The following is a 20,865-nucleotide window of genomic DNA, read 5'->3' as shown; positions in this document are numbered from 1 at the left end:
AATGCCTAAATTGAAAATTGTCATGTATTCGGCCGCCGACCCCCATCTGAAAATATGTTGTTCCAGGGGCATTTTATTATTTTACTCATGTTCTATAAATTAATCAGATTTATCAAATAACAGGCACATCAATTGATTAATACAATAACTGTTGGCTGCAACCCCATCTAATTTGTATTTTTCATGCCATTTATCCAGTGTTAAGTAATTTTACTGATCCCACAACAAAAACGTCAATTAGATCACTTTCAAAACAGTTTGAGAGTTGGATGACAAATTCCTGAAATTCCTGAAGTTTTGCTGTGTGAGACTCAGTTTTCACTTTTCATATGACATCATGGGTCAGTCCTTGTTATCCACTCTCTATTTAGTGTGTGCGAGAGTGAAGTTCTCATCATCCAGCATCACCTGTTGTCAAGTTGAGTACAGAGCAAACCTTGTTAAATTCTTTGCCGGGGAATTCTTCAAAATAATGGCACTAGAGTGCCAGCAGATGAGGCAGAATTTACTCTGAAAAGCCCCACCTTACCCCCCAAAACCGGAAGGCATAATCTTCCGTTCTTACCTCACGCTACCTCGTCTTATGTCTCTCTAGAAGCGTTAATATTCCTAACGAGATGATTGCTGAAGTCAGAAATGAAGGCAGAACATTACCCTATTGGTCAAAACCATGGAGAGCGTCGTAGATTTAAATTTATGAGCCACTTTTGTCGGCCCATAAACAAGGAAGTGAACGGCAGTGCGCATGTGCGAAACACAAGGAGATCGTTGAAGGAGGAAAGGATATCAATAAAAAGGACCTAAAGACGTCTATACACGTCCAAGGCACCCCGTGGTGTATACACGTCATTAGCAAAATTCGTGTTAAAATCAGCAAATAAAAAACATTGCCATCACCACCACTTGTTCTCCGAAACTAAAATCAATATTTGCTGTCAAAATCAACACTACAGTAGGAGAGGACTGGACATTATATGGTTAACACATATCCCCATACATGGCCGGTCCAGAGTGCCTGATCAGCTGTTTTTTTCTCCGCCTACCACCCCCCCCCCCCCTCTCCCCCCCTCACCTGATGAGCTGCCTGTGTCCACTCTAACTGGTAGGCTGGTCACTCACACACAGATGCTATGGGGATGACCGCAGCTAAAGCTAGGTAAAGAAAATCCCACAAATCCTGGCAGCGTACCCGCCATGTGTATGGGACGATTGGGATTGGGCATAACGACTAAATTGTGTGATAATGAAAATAAAAGTCCACCAGGCCAAAAAAAGAATCGGCCACTTCATGCCATTGCAAGTCTTTATTTCTCTCCCTTTCTCTCTTCCACTCGAACAAATACACTCCTCGTCCTCACACAAACACACAGTCACTGATGCTCATCGTTTATGGGAAGTGGGACAATGCTGCTGAGAGTTGGGTCACGACAGGCTTAGTCACTCACATCCAGAGAACAGAACAGAATTCCCCAACATCTACAGGGGGGCTGACTCACACTCACAGGCCCAGCAGCACACTACGTTTCACTAAACTGAACACAAGGCACCCTCCTCCAATGATCTACCAACAAACCAAGACTTATACCAGAGGCATAAGGCCCCATTAAAAGGCCTCTAGAAGCTGCAGGGCCCCTTAACCCATTTAGGACTGAGGTCGATTATAAATTAAGAAGAAAAAAACTCCTTCTAAATTTTTTCTTTTTTCTAAAAAACATCAAATATTTATTTAAAAATTCTCAAAATGTAATGTTTTTATGTATACTGAAGAACAAGAACCCTAAAAGGGGTTCCCGTCCTGAAGGGTAAAAATGCCAAAAGGGGTTCCCGTCCTGACTTAACACTGAAGGAGAGTTTCAAGGCTTTCTTATCTTTCGTTGTAGTTGTTAGGTCCGCAACTAAGTAGTCCAGGTGTTATTTTGTGCAAAAATGCATTATTGGCTATTTATTTCCCCTACCCCACCATAAGCCCTCAATGGGGCGCTGGGTTTTAGTGCTAATTCGCTTATTTCCATCGCTCGAAAATATATATTTTGTATAAATCCTCTCTTCATAATGTCAACAGTACGTGTAGCGTCACACTTAGTAACGCCGTTGCTGTTCCAGCCGCAGAGCGTGAAGTCTTGTCTATTGCGAGACTTCGAGGTAATTGTTATTTGTGCAGCATATCAGGTACCATCAATAAATAAAAATATGATCTAGATGCTCACAACTCATTACACGTGTAGAACCTGGTGAACTTGTAGATCAGCTATATTAGCTACAAGCTTTTCATCTGTAATGACATGCACAAAATAGTTTGTTCGATTAACTGTTGCAATCCTAATGGGAACTGGGAAGACCATTAGGCTACATTTTCATCATGTGAAATATAATTATCAACAACAAAAAATAGCGCCTCAGAGAGAGAGAGAGAGAGAGAGAGAGAGAGAATGAATGAATGAAAATGAAAAACACAAAGCATAGCGTGGTTTGGAACCATTTCATAAAGTTTGAGAAAAGAAAACGATGGTGAAAACAGCAGTATGACTACGAGCAACATGCTAGACCACTTCAAAACAGAAGTGATCCATCATGCACAGGGTAAAGTACACAATGTGGAGACAGAGCTACTGGACTTCAGAGACGTACGTTTCCCCAGGAAACGATTCCATTAGTATGGTGTTATAGTTAACCACTTAAAAGGAGAAGTTCACCCCCAAAACAAATGACACATTCCTAAGCCAGAAAAGATATGCCAGCCAGAGACCCCCATAACAGAAGATTTACAGCTCTAGCAGTGATTTTCAACCATTTTCTTTTCCAAGGATCCCCCAGTTTGACATGCATTAGCCCACAGGCCCCCATTTAATGACATGTCTATGTCTGGGATCCTAATTTATATTGTAAGTGTCTAAGTGACGGGTCCATTTGGCTCAATTTGTACACTCTCAGAGTTACTGACCCATAAGGGTCCATTTGGTTCCTATCTATCTATCATTTAGCTGGGGAGTGGGGTACCCCCTGGAACTCCCTCAAGGACCCCTGGGGGTCCCCGGACCCCACTTTGAGAACCACTGGGGGAGGAGATTCAAAGAGTCTCCTACTGACGATGACCCCGTCATCAAATTATTGTTTCGGCTTTTGTCAGCGAAAGCTTTCCTCCACAATAACGGAAAACACAATAGTACAGAGCCCTGAGGGACCCCATATGGTCAACCATATGGGCTTTAAGTGGTTAATGGCCTCTGTTTTCCCAGACAGGCTACCTGTGACCTACCGAACTCTCTCTGTGTGTGTCTGTGTGTGTGTGTGTGTGTGTGTGTGCGCGCGCACGCTGGGGCAGTCCGTGCTGACGTCAGAGTGCTGTTCAGCAGCAGACCATATGCTCAACAGACTAGATTGATACCAGAACACGTTGACAATGTTATGTTCATCCATCTTCCTTAATAGAGATATGTGTAGACTAACCTACAAGGAGCCAGTAGTCTGTGCGGGGTCGGGCCGATAAAAGGTTCTCAACAGGCCTGACAATAAGGCCCGGCCCTAACTGGGCCGGCCAGAACATTTACCATACTTTTAGGCCCGGAAAGGTTCCGGGCAAAGTCAGGCATCCAACAAGCTTCGAACTGAGCAGATTGGACCTTCTGTTCCAGAGATAATGGCCAAAACATCTTGAAAACGCAAGCGTGGAAGAAAAAGCTCAACACAATACTAGTCGATCACACAAGTGATCTAGTCTAGTCGGTGCACGAAACAACGTATTTTGGGCCGAACAAATAATTACAAAGAAGAAAAACAAACCTGCCCTTTTCTTCTTCTTTCTAATTATTTGTTAGGCCCAAAAGAATGTGTTTGTTGGCTTTGTTCGAGGCTTATAGATCTGTAAATAAATACTTTTTGAAATGTCTATGGGGAAAATTAATGGGGAATTATTTTGCGGGACCGTACCCACGTAAATACGCTTGCGTTGTTGCCCCTCGACTTCTCCACACGTAAAAATAAAATAACGCAGGTCTCATTGAAAATTAATTACTAGGCGTGTGAATCGCTGCCCATCTGAAAAGGCCTTTAGGCTGCACCGTTAATAATAGAAAAAAACATATGTATCGTATGTTTTTGTAGCAAGAATTCTGAAGAGGGTGTGCTGTTTTTTGTTAAAACAATCACTATATTATCTGGGTCAGTGTGTGAGGAGAGAAGCTGGTGATGTGTCTGCTGATCGATCACACACAGATACAGACACACACACACACCCACGAGAAAATAAAAAATATCAGATGTGCCGTCTGTTTTTTTAGACGGCACTTGCCTCGTGTATCCATGTACGGGCAACACGGGGGAATCCGCACAGCGTGTGATGTCACTCGCGGCTCACGTCGGCTCATGCTACATATGAGCTGATGCTACGTAGTATGCTATTACACTGGTTCCCAAAGTAACTTTTAGACCGAGAAGAGAAAAGAGAAAGTTGATGTCTCGCCGGGACCCAAACTATAGCAAATCTACAAGCTCACAACGCTTGACTAGGCTTACACATTTGTTTTCTAATTTATGGAATTTCTTTTACATCTCCATGAAATGACTGAAAATAATGTAATGATGAAATAATGTTTTGAAGTAATTAAAAACAAAATGCAGTTAACAAAAAATAAAGGGACCCATACGAATTTGTCCGTGACCCACAAATGGGTCCCGAGTCCCGACCCAGTCTTTGGGAACCAGTGTTCTATTACGTTGCTGCTGCAGAGCCTCAGAACCAAGCTGCATTGGTGTAAACAAACAGCTGTGATAGGAATGAGAACGGAAGTGGCTAAGCACGCACGACTGGTCTAGCCCTAGGTCATAGTGCGTCACACCGCCACCTAGCCACTGGCATGCGCACTACAGCGTTTTCAATCACTGTCGCGCCTCCGTCTAAACGGCACTTTGTCCTGTTCTCTAGAGACCATTGCCACCTTAATGTGGCCTTAGTTGACCGCTCTATTACTCGGTCTGGTCCTTTTTCCCCCTCACCACCTATGCTCTCAATTGGAAATAGCCAATATACAAGCTCCACGACGCAACACATTATGAGCTTGTAGATCTGCTGTTTTGGCCACAAGTTCACCCCAGAACAGGGGCGCTAGCTACTTTACGGCTCACGTGGAAAGCAGCACAGGGAGGAGGCAGGCTCTAATATGCTGCTAACGTGGTGAGAGAGCGCGGGTCTTCATTATATTTCAAAGTTGAAAGGAGTCCATCCGTCCAGGCCGAGCAGTGTTGTGTGCGCCTCCGTCTAAGTTTGCCATCGCTCATTTATGGACACGGAAGGGTGGGGGAGGTGGTCCACACACACACAGCGCGCAGTGAGCCCGGCACTTCCACAAAAGGAGAAAATGCCGGAACGCTGAAACAAACCTTCCCTTTCTGTCGCATGGGATCACATATCCCCGTCACTCAGACACATGCGCACGCGCACACACACACACACACACACGCACACACACACACACACACACACACACACACACTCGTGCGGTACAGGCTGCTGCACGCAGGAATGCCATCCCTCAGCCAAGGGAAGTATGCTAGGAATGTTGGCCACCGGCCAAGGCCTGCATTACAGTAGGAGAAAAAGAAATATGGTCAAAATAAACCAAAGCTCTACTGACAGTTAACATCGTGGACACCCCCAACCCCTACCCCACCCCTCACCTCCCAAAAGAAAAACCTCGACAAGCATTACGTCTGGGTCTGAACCTGGAGCAAGGCTCCTGGTGTCACACCGGTGGTGGTATGCCTTCTAAATCCACCGGCTTTTGGACCCACTTAAACCGACTTACTTGACAGGGGTCCCCAGCGAGGGCTAGCATTTCACTGTGCATCAAACCCCGCCCCCCCCCCCCAAAAGAAAATAGGCGATCGACAAGCTCGCAATTTTCCCAGAATGTTCTCCTCCAGAACAGCGCGGTTACTTCGGAATTCATGTGGTTAATCAAGCGCCTAGGTTACCTTAGGGAGGGTGGTGGCCCTGACCATTCAACCGGCTCCGTTTGACTTATGGCAGCCACATGATGTTTACGTGTCGGCCCTAACATGTCTGCTAGCCTTAACCTTTGCCCTTTCCCAGTGCCCAATGCCCTCAGCGACCTCAAAGATAATGGCCCCTCTCTGGTCTGAAATACTTGCTAGCACACAATACTTCTCTGGCACACAAAAGGGAACCGAAGTCCCCTTTTTCCGCCAAAATATTTTATATGTTCAGGATTCTTGGAAAACTTGGTGCTTTTTTGCGAACCGGCCCGTTACTGGATTCAATGTCAATGAGTTAATTAATAGTTTCCCCAAATAACCTTTTTGAGCATATTTGAAAGAGAAACTCGATCGATTAGTCACCCCATGGAGACCTTAATTGACATTTTATTTTTGTCGCATTTCTAAGCCAATAATTTGAAGAGACTATTTAGCCTGATTTCCACTGCCATGGTCTAAACACCACTCCACTCCAAACCGCCGTTTCCACTCCAAGGAATTGGGCCGAGTCACTGAGTGTTGTCAAAGTGGTACTAAATGAGTACCTAAAAAGTACCCACTCCAGGGTTAGGCTAAGCGGGGCCAAACACTTCATAATGATTGATCACTCACTGACTTTTTATTTAGACCGCGATCATAGTTGCAATACATTATATAACCTGTGTGGTGTGGTGCTAAAGCTGCAGTCGAAATCCAGGTTGTGTGTCTCCATAGGGAACAAAGGAGGCACTCTGTCTCCATAGGGAACCACTGCTGGTCATCAAATTATTGGCTTAGAAATGCGACAAAAACAAAGAAATATCCATGAATGAACCATTGACTCCAGCACCACACCTCCCTTGCCAGGGGTCTCAGTCCTGTGTGTTATTTTGAAGAAGAAATTCGACCTGCTTGAACCGGAAGTAGTATTCAGCCATTTCCGTGCCAGTGGGTCCCCTTTGCTTTTGTCATTAGCGCCAATATCAGAACCGCGAGGTCGCGCTGAGTTTTTATTATTGAGCTCCTATATCAATCGCCAATAACCTCACTACATCACCTCAATATCAGCCTCAATTACGCCAAAAACGCAGCTAAAGATGGCACTTATAATGGGAGTGGACGGAGGGGAAACATTGGAATCGCCCACCATAATGGAAGCAAGCATTACATAGCGACGGTGGTTAATATCAGCGATAACTTTCTGAATCAATAGTAATCAATATTACTCGTCATTGGCATAGCTGGGTTTTAGGCCCTAAAGACGAGGGGCTTTTTGCCTTTATTGATAGTTACAAGTGAAGACAGACAGGAAAGAGGGAGAGAGACATGCAGCAAAGGTCGTCATGAGCAGGACTCGAACACGCAACGCACTGTCAGGGCAGAGTCTATATGTGGCATGCGGCGTGCGCCTGGACCACTAGGCCAGCGATCGCCCATGTACAGAATATCTAACGTGGACATGAGGCAGATGAGATGTGTGCTGCAAACACATGTACGCTTTGTTGGAATAACTTGGACGAAAAGGAGGAGCTGCTATTTTAAGTCTGCAACACATTCATGACAGATTACGTACTGCTTGAGAAATGCATGACATACATTTTACTCACTTTCATTTTACACAAGCAGAGATAAGGATTACTGTTGCCAAACTTTTTCTATTTTTTTTACTCTGCAAGGCTTAACACATGCTTGCACAATTAACACTTTGTTGAAAAATGTGGATCTAATTCACACCAGCAGTTTTCCCATTTGAGCTCTTATTTGAAAAACCACATTTCCAGTCTACCGGAAGTAGTATTATCCTTGGAAGCTGAACGGAGCCTGGACAGGCCTTGTTTACAATATGAATCCAAACCGGGGCACTGGAGAGCTCCACATCGTCGGCTCTGTACAAAACGCTGTTTTGACCAAAAATACCATCTGGGACAAGGAATAGGAGATACAGGCGATTGAAAGAAACAGATAGAATGGATTATTATGGCGACGACGATCTAAGATGGACGATCCAGTGCTGTGACAACAACATAGCTAGCTAACCGGCTAACGTAAGTAGCATTATGGATCGATCGATCGAATGCACTATAAAAGCACAATTACCATTAATCAACAGCAATGGCGGTAAGCGTAGTATAAAAAAATAGGCTTCAATTGACCTACATCTACGGCAATGGCGGTGAAAGAATTAACACTTTGAGAGCCCAGGGTCCGTTGGAACCAGTATTCGGTGTGCCCAGCTATCTGCAGCTTCAGAGCCCACAGGACTCCATCTTAATTGTGCAGATAGCATAGCATCTAACCACCCGCGGGAGGATCGCTGACCACCCGAGGCATGATTACTTCTAACGCGACTGGCTACGAGAACGCGATCAAAGAACACAATCTTTGGTTAGAAATGGAATCATTCAGAGTTATTAGCATCAGAAGATTTTGCCTCCCGTCCATCAATAGCTCATACAACACAAAGAAGACCTGTAGACCTAAACCTCCTTTGGGTTCTCTGGTAATGTATTTCTAATCCCCAGTTTAGTCATCTTTTATCATGCTTATTAAGATGATTTTTTACTCTTACTGTATCTGTATCTCTTTTTTCCGTCCCGTGTTCCGTCACTGCAGTATTACCACGACAACCAGATATCCCCCGCGGGATCATCAATAAAAAGGTATATCTATATGTATATTGTGTCCCTTTAATATCTGGAACAAAGCCAAGAATCCCAAGCATTGATTTACAACGGAGAGGCAGACTTATGCTTGTGGACTTTGACCCAAGTAGGGGGAGCTGTGGTAGGGAACGTAGAGATAAGGTCTGCATATTTAATCCATTAAGACCGGGAACGCATCTATCACCTTAGCTTTTAACCACTTTAACCATTATTTTAAACTTTAGCTGTTGAAAAATAGCAGATCTGCCATTTCTGAAAAATCTTGAAAATGTGGCGCAAATCTTTGAATATATATTCTTTCACAGCAAACGTTATTAACTCAAATCTTTGCTTCTGGGGGGTCCCTAGAACAACATATTTTCAGATGGGTGTAGGTGGCCAAATACATACTGTATATCTTCGGGGCTCCTTGACATGAAAAGGTTTGAGCATCACGGACGTAAAAAACATAAAAGATTTTCATAAAACCGTCAGGATGTCAGAAGACATTTTTTAGAATCGGGTCCTGAGCTCTTAATCAATGTGCCGTGTCCTCCTCACCATACATCTTGCCCTCATCCGACAGGATGATCTTCCGTCTGCCGCAGGGCGGATAGATGGCCAGAGCTTCCTGGAAGCTCTGCTCGATGTCGGGGCTCCACACGCCCTCGGGGTCCCCGTCCAGTCCCCGGTCCGCTGTGTCCAGGCCCTCGGCACCGCTGCCGCCGCCATGCTCGTCCTCCTGCCCTCCCTCAGGGCTGTCACGACAGCTCCACTCCGACGCAATGATGACGGCTCCGACCACCACACACCTGGGCGTGGGACACACACGCACACACACACACACGGGGAAAAGGCAGACTTCCATTACTAGACTATACATGGGCAACTGGCAAACCAGGGGCCACATGCCCACCTTCACTTAATGTGCATGGCCCGCAGGTTAAGATCGGATTACTGATAGATTATTGATTTCAGCTGTTACAATTCCGAACATGACCTGCTTTTATTACTTCACTATAGTAGCTTAATGACAAGTATAAAAATAATTTACTTTTTACATCCATTGTATTTGCATTCAAGTTCATTAAGTATAACTAAATTAAATAAAAATTGTAAATTTCAGGATTCAAATTGTCTGAATATGTTTGTAACGGCCCCTTGGGAATAAATCTTCCACACCAAAGTTCCAGACTAATATCGATTCTAGGCACTATAGATGCTCCGATAATCGGCCAGTGATCGGTGGTCGGCCATATCGGCCGATATTCACTCTGATCGGTAACCGGCATTTACCCCATCTATGATCGGCAATTTACCCTATCTTTTACACCAAGTGGTCAATGGTCAATCAGATATATAGTATAACATAATTTTGCATCTTTGTGACAGGCCTAAACATTCTCCCCTTCCTCTCCACACACAGGAACAGTTTTGACGTGAGTTGACATATAAAATTTGCAACATTTCACAAGTCTTGGCCGATCATGAGAAAAACAATCAGTCCCAAAAAACCTGATCGGAGCATCCCTACTAGACAGTAAGTGATATTAGCCTGGCCATATCTAGGCCCGTCATAATTATTATGTAATCGCCTTGAGATAATGCAATGTCATAATCATTTCATGTTTAAAAATGTCCATCCATTTTCAAACGTTCAAAAATAGCAGAACTACAATCTACATCTGTGCTTGTAGATCAACTATTTCCGCTATTTTGCACATTTTCTGGAAAGAATAAATTATAAAAGAAATATTAAATGAGTCAGTGATTTGTCATATCTGCCATGTGCAATTTGTGATTACAAAGCCTAAAAGGCAAACATAAATTAAAATTGTAACATTTCAATGTTCAATGCAAAAAATACAATTAAATCGTTAATCGCAATTGTTTGTGTGACAATTAAGCGTCAACTTAAATTTGCAATCGTGACAGCCCTGAATATATTGTTATCATTTCGATATTTTTGATGAGACTGGTTATCGCGATTTTGGATATCCTAAAGATCACAAATATGTTGTTTGTCTTTTCCTGATCATGCAAGTCTTATTTTATACTTTCAGAAATTGTCCTAAAAAGTGTTAAACACCAAAAGGTAGCCCATCTACAAGCGACAGATTTCTTCTGAAAATGTGCTTTCTCTCGTCTTTGTGGCTCAATGTGCTTTTCAATGCCACGTCGTTGGTCAAATATTAGCAGATAATGACCTGGGTTTTATTGTTCCGCTGCCAGCCTGCTGGATGGGAAGATGGGGTGTATTTAGTCCTTGTTTGATAACAGCTAATCTCTCAAGAACAGATTCTGAGCTGCCCTACCGGATCTGTCAGCAAGGCCATTCAGAACGTGTATACATTGTTGATAGACACAGGCACATCACAGGAAGTGGAGGGCTGAGGGCGGGCCAAACGGGCCAACATCCTGTTATACACAATCTATTGAGGCTTGCCCCCAGAGGCAATCCAAAGGAAACAAACAGCAGAGGGTGCTGTTTTTCCTTTTTTGCCGATGGGTTCCCAATGGATAACAGCTGACCAGATGTTTGAATCCATTGCCAAGTTTCCCAATAAGCCACAAGACAGTTTCAAGGCACCTCAGCATAGATTGTACAAGAAGTCTCTTGAAATCCAATGGAGGGGAGGAATGGAACACTCAAAAACAGATATTCCACCATTAGGTGTGTGTTTGACGTTGATGGTGGTGGTGGTGGAGAGTGCCGTCTAATGGATCTCAATTCGATTGGCATCCACCCAATCGAATTGGGTTGAAATCGGGTGACTGTGTAGCCCTGCTAGGCCATAAAGTTATTTCAATCACATCATTTTCCTACTCAAACCACTCAGCGAACCCGTGTGACTTGTGGATGAGGGGGGGCTTGTCACCCTGAAAGAGAGCACTCCATCAGGATGGAAGTGACTTACTTTTTTTCATCATAGGATCAAAGTGATGACTCAGCAAGTCAGCAGTGACTTTGCAGGGACCGTTCTCTCTAGGGCAGCGATTCTGAACCGGTGGGTCGGGAGGGACCCCGGGGGTCCCCAGATAACAGTAAAGTGACAATTTAAGGACTTTTAAGACCCTTTTAACCACTACTCAGTACTGCATCAAAAGTAATCAACAAACTATACTATAACAACTTGGTCAAATTGACAAATATTTAATTTCAACCTTTAGTTCTCAGAGAACACACTGAGGGCTGGGACCCTCTTTTTCATCGTGCCGAGATAAAAAACAACAACAACAACAATGTAAAAAAGGGTGGGTTGAATAAAAAGCACTTGAAAGCAGATTTTCCTAAATCAGTGGAGGCACAGTCTCAAGCATCAAATAGTCCTGAGAGCTGTGTGATAAGAAATAGTTTTTCATTTTAAAAGTTAATTTTAATAAGAGGTTGAACTCCCAATTAAAGCTTTATAGATAATAAGAACCAATGCTGGTCTCTCCTGGTCACAAGGGAGGGCCAACCAACCTTATTGTACAGTATGCAGTGATGGGTGTTATAGCTGTCACCTGTTATAAATCTGAGGGCAGAATGATAAACTGAGTCCAAGCTTTTAAGTGTGGTAGCACTAGCTGATGCGTTTCTGTATATAATGTCCCCATAGTCCAGAGCACTGAGAGCAGAGGGAAATAGTGCCTCAATTAGCCTCTTTCTAGTAGCCAATGGAAAGCAGGATATATTGCGATAAAAAAGCAGAGCTTAATTCACAATTGCTTTGTTAAACTTTTAATGTGTAGGGCTGTATTAAAAGTACATTTTCATCCAGCCAGATCCCGAGGTATTTATTATAATGAGGTACTCGTTCATTGGAGGTTCCATTTGAGGTGCATAACTGAGTTGAATTTAAAACTCTTCCCTTTGTAAAAAAAATAAAAAAATAAAAAGGGGAAATACATTTGGTCTTTTCAGCATTTAAAAGCAATTTTAGATCTCGGAATTGTTTCTGAAAAACATCACAGGAAAGTTGGAGCATACGAATAGATTTCTCTATAAGAAATATACCGGTAATAAAAATATAATATAAGAAAGAGGAAAACATTTAGAAATCTACGAGCAGAGTAGATCTGCTATGTTCACAAATCACAATATTCATCTATGGAACCCAGTGGGAAAAAAATGCAATGCAAGTGGAGTCCTTTGAGAGGATACCAGGGGGTCCCCTTCACAATGACCAACAGTTTATTACAATATTAAACCAATGGTAAGATCAATGATGCAGAACAGAAGTATGACTATTCAGAAGATGATACAGTAGTACTCAGGTTTCTGTCTTTCCACTGTTATCTCCCTCCTACAGTAAAGAACTCTGTACTTTAAGGCACCGTATGTATTACCTTTGCCCCATACATCTTTTACATCACATACACAGAAAACTACACTTTTCCCTCTCTCCAACCAGTCATTTCTCTCTATACCAGCAGTTAGGCATGTCACAATTATTACATAATCGCATAGCAATTATTTTGTCATAATAGTTTTCTAGCAGATCTACAATATACAACGAGTCACTTAGATGAACACAATTTCATTCATAGTCATGATTTTGATCTCGTCTTCAACGACCACAATGCAAATGTATTTGTGCCCATGGTGGATTTCAGGTGACCAAGTCATAGACCGTGACGTATGCGGAAGTTCCGTTCATGCCTGTGCTTTGTGGCCGTGATACGTCACTGACTTGACCTCTGCGTTTTCAACCAAGTTCTGTGGCTGTTCGTCTAGTTGGCCAATCACAGCGAGGGTTTCCGAGAACTGCGGTGAGCTGAGCACGGAACGCTCGCTCTCCCTGTAGTTTACCGACCTCTCTCTATCCTAGCTCGATTACAGAGCGACCACACAGCCTGCCCAGCACGGACAAAACCCCAAGTGGCCTAAGACACATCGCTGTCTGACTTCAATCAAAATGTATGGTTTGTGTGGGTGTCTCACACAATATACACGGAGAAACAACAACACGGACGCATGGTGTTAGACGTAAGCTCGCGGCAGACGCACAAGCTTCTAGTTGTTAATTGCTTAATTAATTATCATGCAGTCCACCTGTACAGAAGCGGAGGCATTTATTTATCCACTTATGACGTGTCTATAACACATACACACATCCCACTAAGATACCATTATACCCCAAAACTGAACAGAAGATTACATGGATTAAAGCAGCAGTATGGTGTATCAGTGGACACTTTGGACACAAATAACATGGCAGACTGTCAGGAGTCTCTGCAAGCATGTCTGGTGAGCACACGCTGTGATTGGCCAGTCTTCGCTTTGACTGGCAGTTCTGCATGTTTGCACACACACTTGCCCATCAGGCAAGTACAGGTCAAGTTCTACATGCCTAAAGTTCATGCCCAAAAAGTTAATCAAATTATTCTTAAATTCATAGACGCCTGACAGTATGTACGTTGTGGATTCAAATCCCAATCATGACGATCTGCACTGTGTATCAGTTCCCCTCTCTCCCTCTCCTGTCAGTCTGTCTGTAGGCCAAATAATATCTAAAAAATGAAACAAAAGAAACAATGATAAATCCAATCGATAACTGTCGACCTGCTACTTGTAAATGGTAGCATTTTTTGTTCTTCATGAATGACCAATAATATTTAATGTAGACCGTTGCCTCCTCATTCAAAAGCACTTGCCCAAAGGAAATCAATACATTTAGGCTTTTATATGAAATATCCCAGACTATTAAGATTTATGGAAGATGCTTCTCAAATCTGAACACACTGCTAGTTTGACCACTTCAAATGCTCCAATATTAAAAAGAATAACCGAAAACATCTACAAGCTCTCAATGCGAGTGCTTGTGGATTGGCTATTTTGGCTGCATGAGCAACATGCTTCCACAGAAGACATGCCGGCGTGCTTCTATGGAATCCAAATGGCTGAAATCGTGGCATGGCGACTTTAATCCATGAGATTAAAACAGAACAGTGGTCTGGGTTGGTTGTCTAGGGCAGTGGTTTTCAACCAGTGGTCCGGGGACCACCAGTGGTCCTTGAGGGGGTTCCAGGTGGTCTCCAGCTAAATGATGGAGAGTTGGTACTTGGTAACCAAATGGAACCTTGTACATCTGGAACTCTTGAGGGCGTAAAATGAAACCAAATGAACCATTATGGGTCCATTTGGGTTAATTTTAGTTAAATTATTGTTAAACATCTGCTTTAACATCTGGTCTTAGAGGGTTAATTTACAAGAAGGCTACACAATTAGAATTTGTCTATACAAATGGACCATTGGTTACCAAGTCTACAACAAATATTCTTTACTTCTGGCTAAATATTGAATGGTGGTCCGTGGCTCAAATGCCAAATAAATAATGGACCTTCATGAAAAGGGTTGAAAACCACTGGCGCCATATCTTTCCCCAATAGACAGGTTTCTGAGATGCCCAGTGTTTAGGGGTCGATCTGCAGGTGTCACGCATGGCGACAGAATTCCCAAGCCGCAGATGGCCTGCGCTTCAACCCACCGCAAGATCGGATTTGGCCAAAGTAATTTACAGCTTCCATAGTACAGGGGGGAGGGGGGGTGTATTAATAGCGATGGAATAGGACAGTTGAAGACGTGACAAACAACATGGCACGACATCAAGAGGTTGTAAATTTTAAAAATGACTGGCCCCAATAAAGAGACCACCTGTTTGGTCCTGCCTGCTGCCCTGAAGGTTACTGCGGTGATTCTTCAGGGTTATCTCCGATACATGAAGGGGTGAAATGAAACTGAAGAAGAGGCCCTCCGTTTAATAGAGCTACATTTTGACAGCAAGAACAGTTGACAATATTTTCCCATTGCAGAGAAAGTCAACCACGAGTCACGACACAAGCTACCTATTTTAGGGCCGGGCGACATATGGATGGATGTTATGCCAGCGCTGTGGTGAGGTTTTGGTCAGTTAAGCTTCATTATGTTATCCTAGGAGTAGGACCCAAGTAGACATATTTTAAAAGGATGCCTTAATTATGCCTTAAAACATTATAATTGCCTTCAACAACAAAGATCAAAAATGTTGTATTTATTTTAGAAATAGTCCATGTTTTACTTAAGGGGGACAACGCTGTCACAAGTTGATGATGTCATGTGTGGTCCTCCAGCCCTATCCTATGGAATGTATGGAATGCATGTGCTAATAAAAGATCACTTAATACTTAAAAGTTAATATGAGCAATATATTTTAAATACGTTTTGTATTCCATACATTTCACAGCATAGCACTGGACCACTCAAGGACAAATGACATCATCTGCTTGCGACCGGCATTGTCCCCCTTGAGTAAAAGTAAGCTAGTAAATTAGTTTACATGTGTTCTTGCTTAATGTAAATCGCTGTGGATTAAGAGCGTCTGCTAATTGCTAAATGGTGCATTTATATAGCACCTTTATCAAAAGGCGCTTTACAGAGATTGGGTGAAGAATTCACACACACACACACACACACACTCACACACACACACACACACACACACACACACACCGATGGCGACAGAAACCATGCAAGGTACCAACCAGCACATCAGGAGCAATTAGGGGTTCAGTGTCTTGCTCAAGGACACTTCGACACTAACTCTGGGGGAGCCCGGGTTCGAACAGGCAACCTTGCGGTTACCATCCAGCCACTAAATTGTAAATTGTAAAAAATAAAAAACTATATTTAAGGTAGATTTACAAATCTAGCCAGGGATTAGCCATGGATACGTTTAAGTAAATAAAACTGTCAAAAAAACATAGATCATAATAAAGAACAATCTTCATCTGCCATCCTCACTATTTTTTTATTAAACATTATAGACAAATTAAAGATAATTTATATTCTTGTCACAATGCGATACCATCCGTCCTAACATTGATAGAGTATATTTGGTCCCAAAAAAAAGAAAACGAAAAGACATTTTCATTTTGTCCATCGATATGGATGCCCCAAAGCACTACTATTGACCCAGTCAGTCTGCAGCGCTGGCCCACATGAGGAAATTACACATTCTTGTGTTATTGTTGAGGACGGTCCAAGTGGCCTCAACAAACAGGCCGCTGCGCTCATATGTAGCATGGATGTGGTGTGCTGTGTGTAATGTTTTCCAGAGTGTGGCTGACAGACAATCCATAAAGGATCTCTGTGGTCGCCACAGAGCTTTCCCCTGCTGTGCAGCGTTGCCACATTTATTCACAAGAGAGACAAATAAGCGAATGAGGTCTAATGAAAACAATCCCAAAAGAAAGTGACTCTAATAACAGGCCACATGAGCACGTTTGAATGCATGGGCAGGCTATTTGAAAATGGTCGATCCGAAATATTCAAAAAAGAAAATCTTGAAAAAAAAGTGAGTAGAGTAGCCGGAAGGGAACCGTGAGGTTCCCACTCCCAGTTCGATCCCGGCATTAGTGTCGAAGTGTCCTTGAGCAAGATGCTGAACCCCTTATTTTATCCCGATGATCAGGTTGGTGCCTTGCATGGTTTCCACTGCCATCGGTGTATGAATGGGTGTGTGAATGGGTGAATGTAATGCACAATCTATGTAAAGCGCTTTAGATAAAAGCGTAAACAGGCTCAAAAACCGGCAAACCACCAATAATTTCCAAGTAACTTTACAGAAAAAGCCCAAAGTCGCTTTCGTTTATACTAAAGCAGACATGGCAACAGTGCTGCTGTGGTGGGCTTATATTATATTGGTCAGCACCACAGCACAGGGCCGACCCAGGCTCAATCACCGCTGACAGGGCCCGTGTTGTTGCCATAGCGATCGGGTATCCCCCTGGTGAGAGCTGGTTAGGAAAGAGCAAAGCCTCATGGAACATTTCGACTTGGTGCGTGTCTGTCTGTCGAGGTACAACACTCTAAAGATTCATATTTAAATCAAAGTCTCATGTGTGTGATTAACAGGAATACATTTATTTTTAAGAAAGGAGTGGTTCACCCAAAAGAAGGACTTATTTTCAATCAATAACACACGCCACGAAGCCTTGAATTCATTGGAGATTTTATTTTGTTTTTTAGCATTGCTAAGGCCATGATTTGATGACCGGGGCATTGGTCAATAGGAGACTCCTACCAGAGACTCTGCCAGTCATCAAATTATTGGCTTAGGGATGTGACAAAAACTATATATTCTCCAATGAATTCAAGGCTTCGTTTGGGTGTGTATTTAGAACTTGGTACTTTAAGTTTAACAAAAAAATCAATTGTCCATATTCTGGGGGTGAACATTCTGCCCAGAAAATGGCAGATCTAAAAATCTCTGTGAGATTGTAGATTGGCTATTCCCGGCGAAGAGTATTGGTTTAGACTTTAGAGAGGAGGGGGCTGAGTTTAGACCCCTGGGGGACCCGGGTCAAATATAGGGCTTAAGTGGTCAAGCTTAATTTACACTCCCATCCCATCGCACGACTCCAAGACTATGGAGTATAAATAATCCTTTAGCCTGAGTGTGTGGTTGCTCGGTCATTTCAATTCAAGGGTCTTGCTCGCTCTCCAAGGTAGTACGAAATGATATCATTCGTACACAAGTGAGCTGCATATACATTGTTGGAGAAGTTGTGGAATGGATGGAGAAAATTGAACACAATCAGATACACAGCAAGTCTTACAGAAAGAAAGACGTCAGTAGTAGTGATGTAAGTTTTTCAAGATCACAGTTGAGAGAGAGAGAGACACACACACACACACCGACAACAGCTCCGTTGGTTTCAAATTATCTCCCAGTGGCCAAAAGGTCATGTGTTTGAGTGCTGTGGGGAGCCAGCAGGCAGGAGTCAGGACAGGGGGCTGGTGGTGGGAGCTAAATAAAGCCATGAGCTCAGCAGCAAACAGAGTAGACAGAGACAGACAGGAGAGAGACACACACACACACACACACACACACACACACACACACTTCGTGATTAACCCCACACTCACTCACACTAGCTTCAATCCATCACAGCTATATAACATATCATGGCCCTGGTCCCAGCTATGGCTTATAATATGCTGGGTGTTATAGTGTGTCCTTAAAAGAAGATGGACTGGTCTTCAGAGAGGCCATTTGAGTATCAGGAGAGAGAGAGAGAGAGAGACTGATGGAGCAATGCATTGAACTGTAAAATACTTTTCGGTTAGACCTGTAAAACAACTCTCTCCAAAAGGTGTTCTATATTTCGCAATCACAAAAATGTAGCCCGTGTGTCCTGTTTGTGTACGAGAGTGAAACATCCCATACAGAGAGAGAGAGAAATGTCGCCCCGGCTAACAAACTAACTTGGCAACAATATATGCCTTTGATCCCCAGTATGGAGAAAGCTTCTAAGTAGCCAGCCATGATCATAGCATAGGCCCCTGGGCTGGCTGGCTGACTGACTGCTGGAGTTCCTAAATGGACACAACGTAGCAAAAGTGGTTACTATATTACTAACCGCATCAACAAAACCCTGCTGATCAAAGAACAACAACTCCAGTCTATAGCATGACGCGTGCACACACACACAAAAACCCGAGCAAAATCATGTCTCAAAAACTAAAGACACGAGTTTGTTGAATTGCTAAGTTACCCGTGCTAGCCTACGGAGCTAATAATACCTCCACAAAGTCCCCGAAAAAAAAGAAAGCCCGACAGATCTGTCCCAACTCACCGCCATTATAGCCCCGCTACATGGCGGAGGGACTGGGAGCCTCCGCGCTAATACACGGGGGCTCGGAATCAGCAATGCACGGCGAAAAAATGCCAAATATGACAAATATCCCAAAAACTTCAGGCAGGCAGCGCGGTTCACTCAGGCAGCTAGGGGCAGAGCATATAGCAGCTGCACGGAAAGGAAGGGGGAAAAAAAGTTGTTGCACATAACAAAGAACTTTTTTTGCAAAAAAGGACTAAACCACTCACCTTTACAATCTGCTCTCTCGCCCTCCGCCGTTTTAGTTAGAGGCACGACTCAACGCAACGTATTATAAACTCCAACAGCAGGCAAGTTTTTAAGAAGAGTAACCGAGATGATGTGTGGTTATTATTATTCCCTCGGAAAGATTTCCCTTGTTTGACACGGCGGGGGGAAGAGAAAAGGCGGAATGCCAAATATGAGTTTGGTATGAAATCAACGCACACGGAGCCGAGGAAAAATACAGAGGCGTGGTTTTAGAAAACACGCTCACACAACAGAAGTTAGTCGAGCCAAACGCAAAACTCCTCCTCCATTGACATTAACATGATCATGCAGCCTCTCATTGACTTTTACTTTATCCACAAACTGTTGAACCGAAGCACTATAATATATTCAGAGTTATTTTAAACTTAAGTAAAACTATTAATAATGCAAATGTGGAAACACTGTTACAAGTAAAAGTCCGGAATTGAACATTTACTTCAGTAAAAGTAGGCCAAACTACCAAAAGTAAAAAGTAGCCTACTCATTATGCAGAATGTCCCATTTCACATGTCTTTCTAATGTATAGCCTAAAATGTATGAAAATAGAAGATCTACAAGCTCACAGTGCGTCGCATGGACATTGTGAGCTTGTAGATTGGCTATTTTCAAATTATTGAAATATATATACAGTATAGGGCTATAGTGGTTAATGTATGTTTTGTAATAATAATCAAAATATACAAAGTAACTATAGTTACTAAGGTTTTAATTCTATTCTAGTGGAGTAAAAGTATAATATTTGCCTCTGAGTTGTAGTGGAGTAGAAGTAAAAGTAAAATAAAATTATGTACACCACTGGTAAATACTGATACTAAGTAGGCTACCCCATTCATTTTACTAACACTATTAGTCTGTTTTATTTAATACAGTTTTCAAGTGTAATGCTTTATGGTGTTGTCCACAGTTAACAGTTTTGTATTGAGTTGTGCTTGAAATGTACTGTAATTCTCCAAACTGTTCATAAATACATCAATCAATCAATCAATCAATCAATCAATCAATCAATCAATCAATCAATCAATCAATCAATCAATCGTATTCATTTAGTGTTGGACCCCTGGAACCCCCTCAAGGACCCCTGGGGGTGCCCTGCCTGAACCCCAGTTGAGAACTAGTGGTTTAGACTTAGAGAGTCCATAAACTATTGAACCCAAGCAGCAACAACGGTAATTAAAAATATATGCTTTTAAAACATTTAACTTAGGCTAATAGAACAGTGCCCATAGGGGGGGTGATCAATTGGCTAATAAGGGGCGAGGTCGCGCATCATTGTGGTGGTGTGGAACACGTGTGTCAAATGCATGCCACACCCAGTTATTATGTCTGTGTCCGGTATTTGCATGCATATAGTGAATGGCAG

At 42.8% G+C, this 20,865-nt stretch overlaps 1 protein-coding gene across 1 annotated transcript in view; it reads right to left on the bottom strand.

Moving 5' to 3' along the window:
* Positions 1-19,673, bottom strand: part of tead3a (TEA domain family member 3 a) — a 41,722-nt gene extending 22,049 nt beyond the window's left edge. The window contains exons 1-2 of the mRNA XM_083768268.1: positions 19,466-19,673; positions 9,174-9,424 (exon numbers count right to left, since the gene is read on the bottom strand). Of these exons, the coding sequence (XP_083624394.1) occupies positions 9,174-9,180 (7 nt within the window). The 5' untranslated portion in view covers positions 9,181-9,424; positions 19,466-19,673. The remainder of the gene's footprint in view (positions 1-9,173; positions 9,425-19,465) is intronic.
* Positions 19,674-20,865: the final 1,192 nt, after the last annotated feature.

The sequence above is a fragment of the Protomyctophum parallelum genome (assembly GCF_964188405.1).
Source record: "Protomyctophum parallelum genome assembly, chromosome: 7".
Taxonomy (NCBI): domain Eukaryota; kingdom Metazoa; phylum Chordata; class Actinopteri; order Myctophiformes; family Myctophidae; genus Protomyctophum; species Protomyctophum parallelum.
This window is presented reverse-complemented; position numbering and strand designations above follow the sequence as displayed.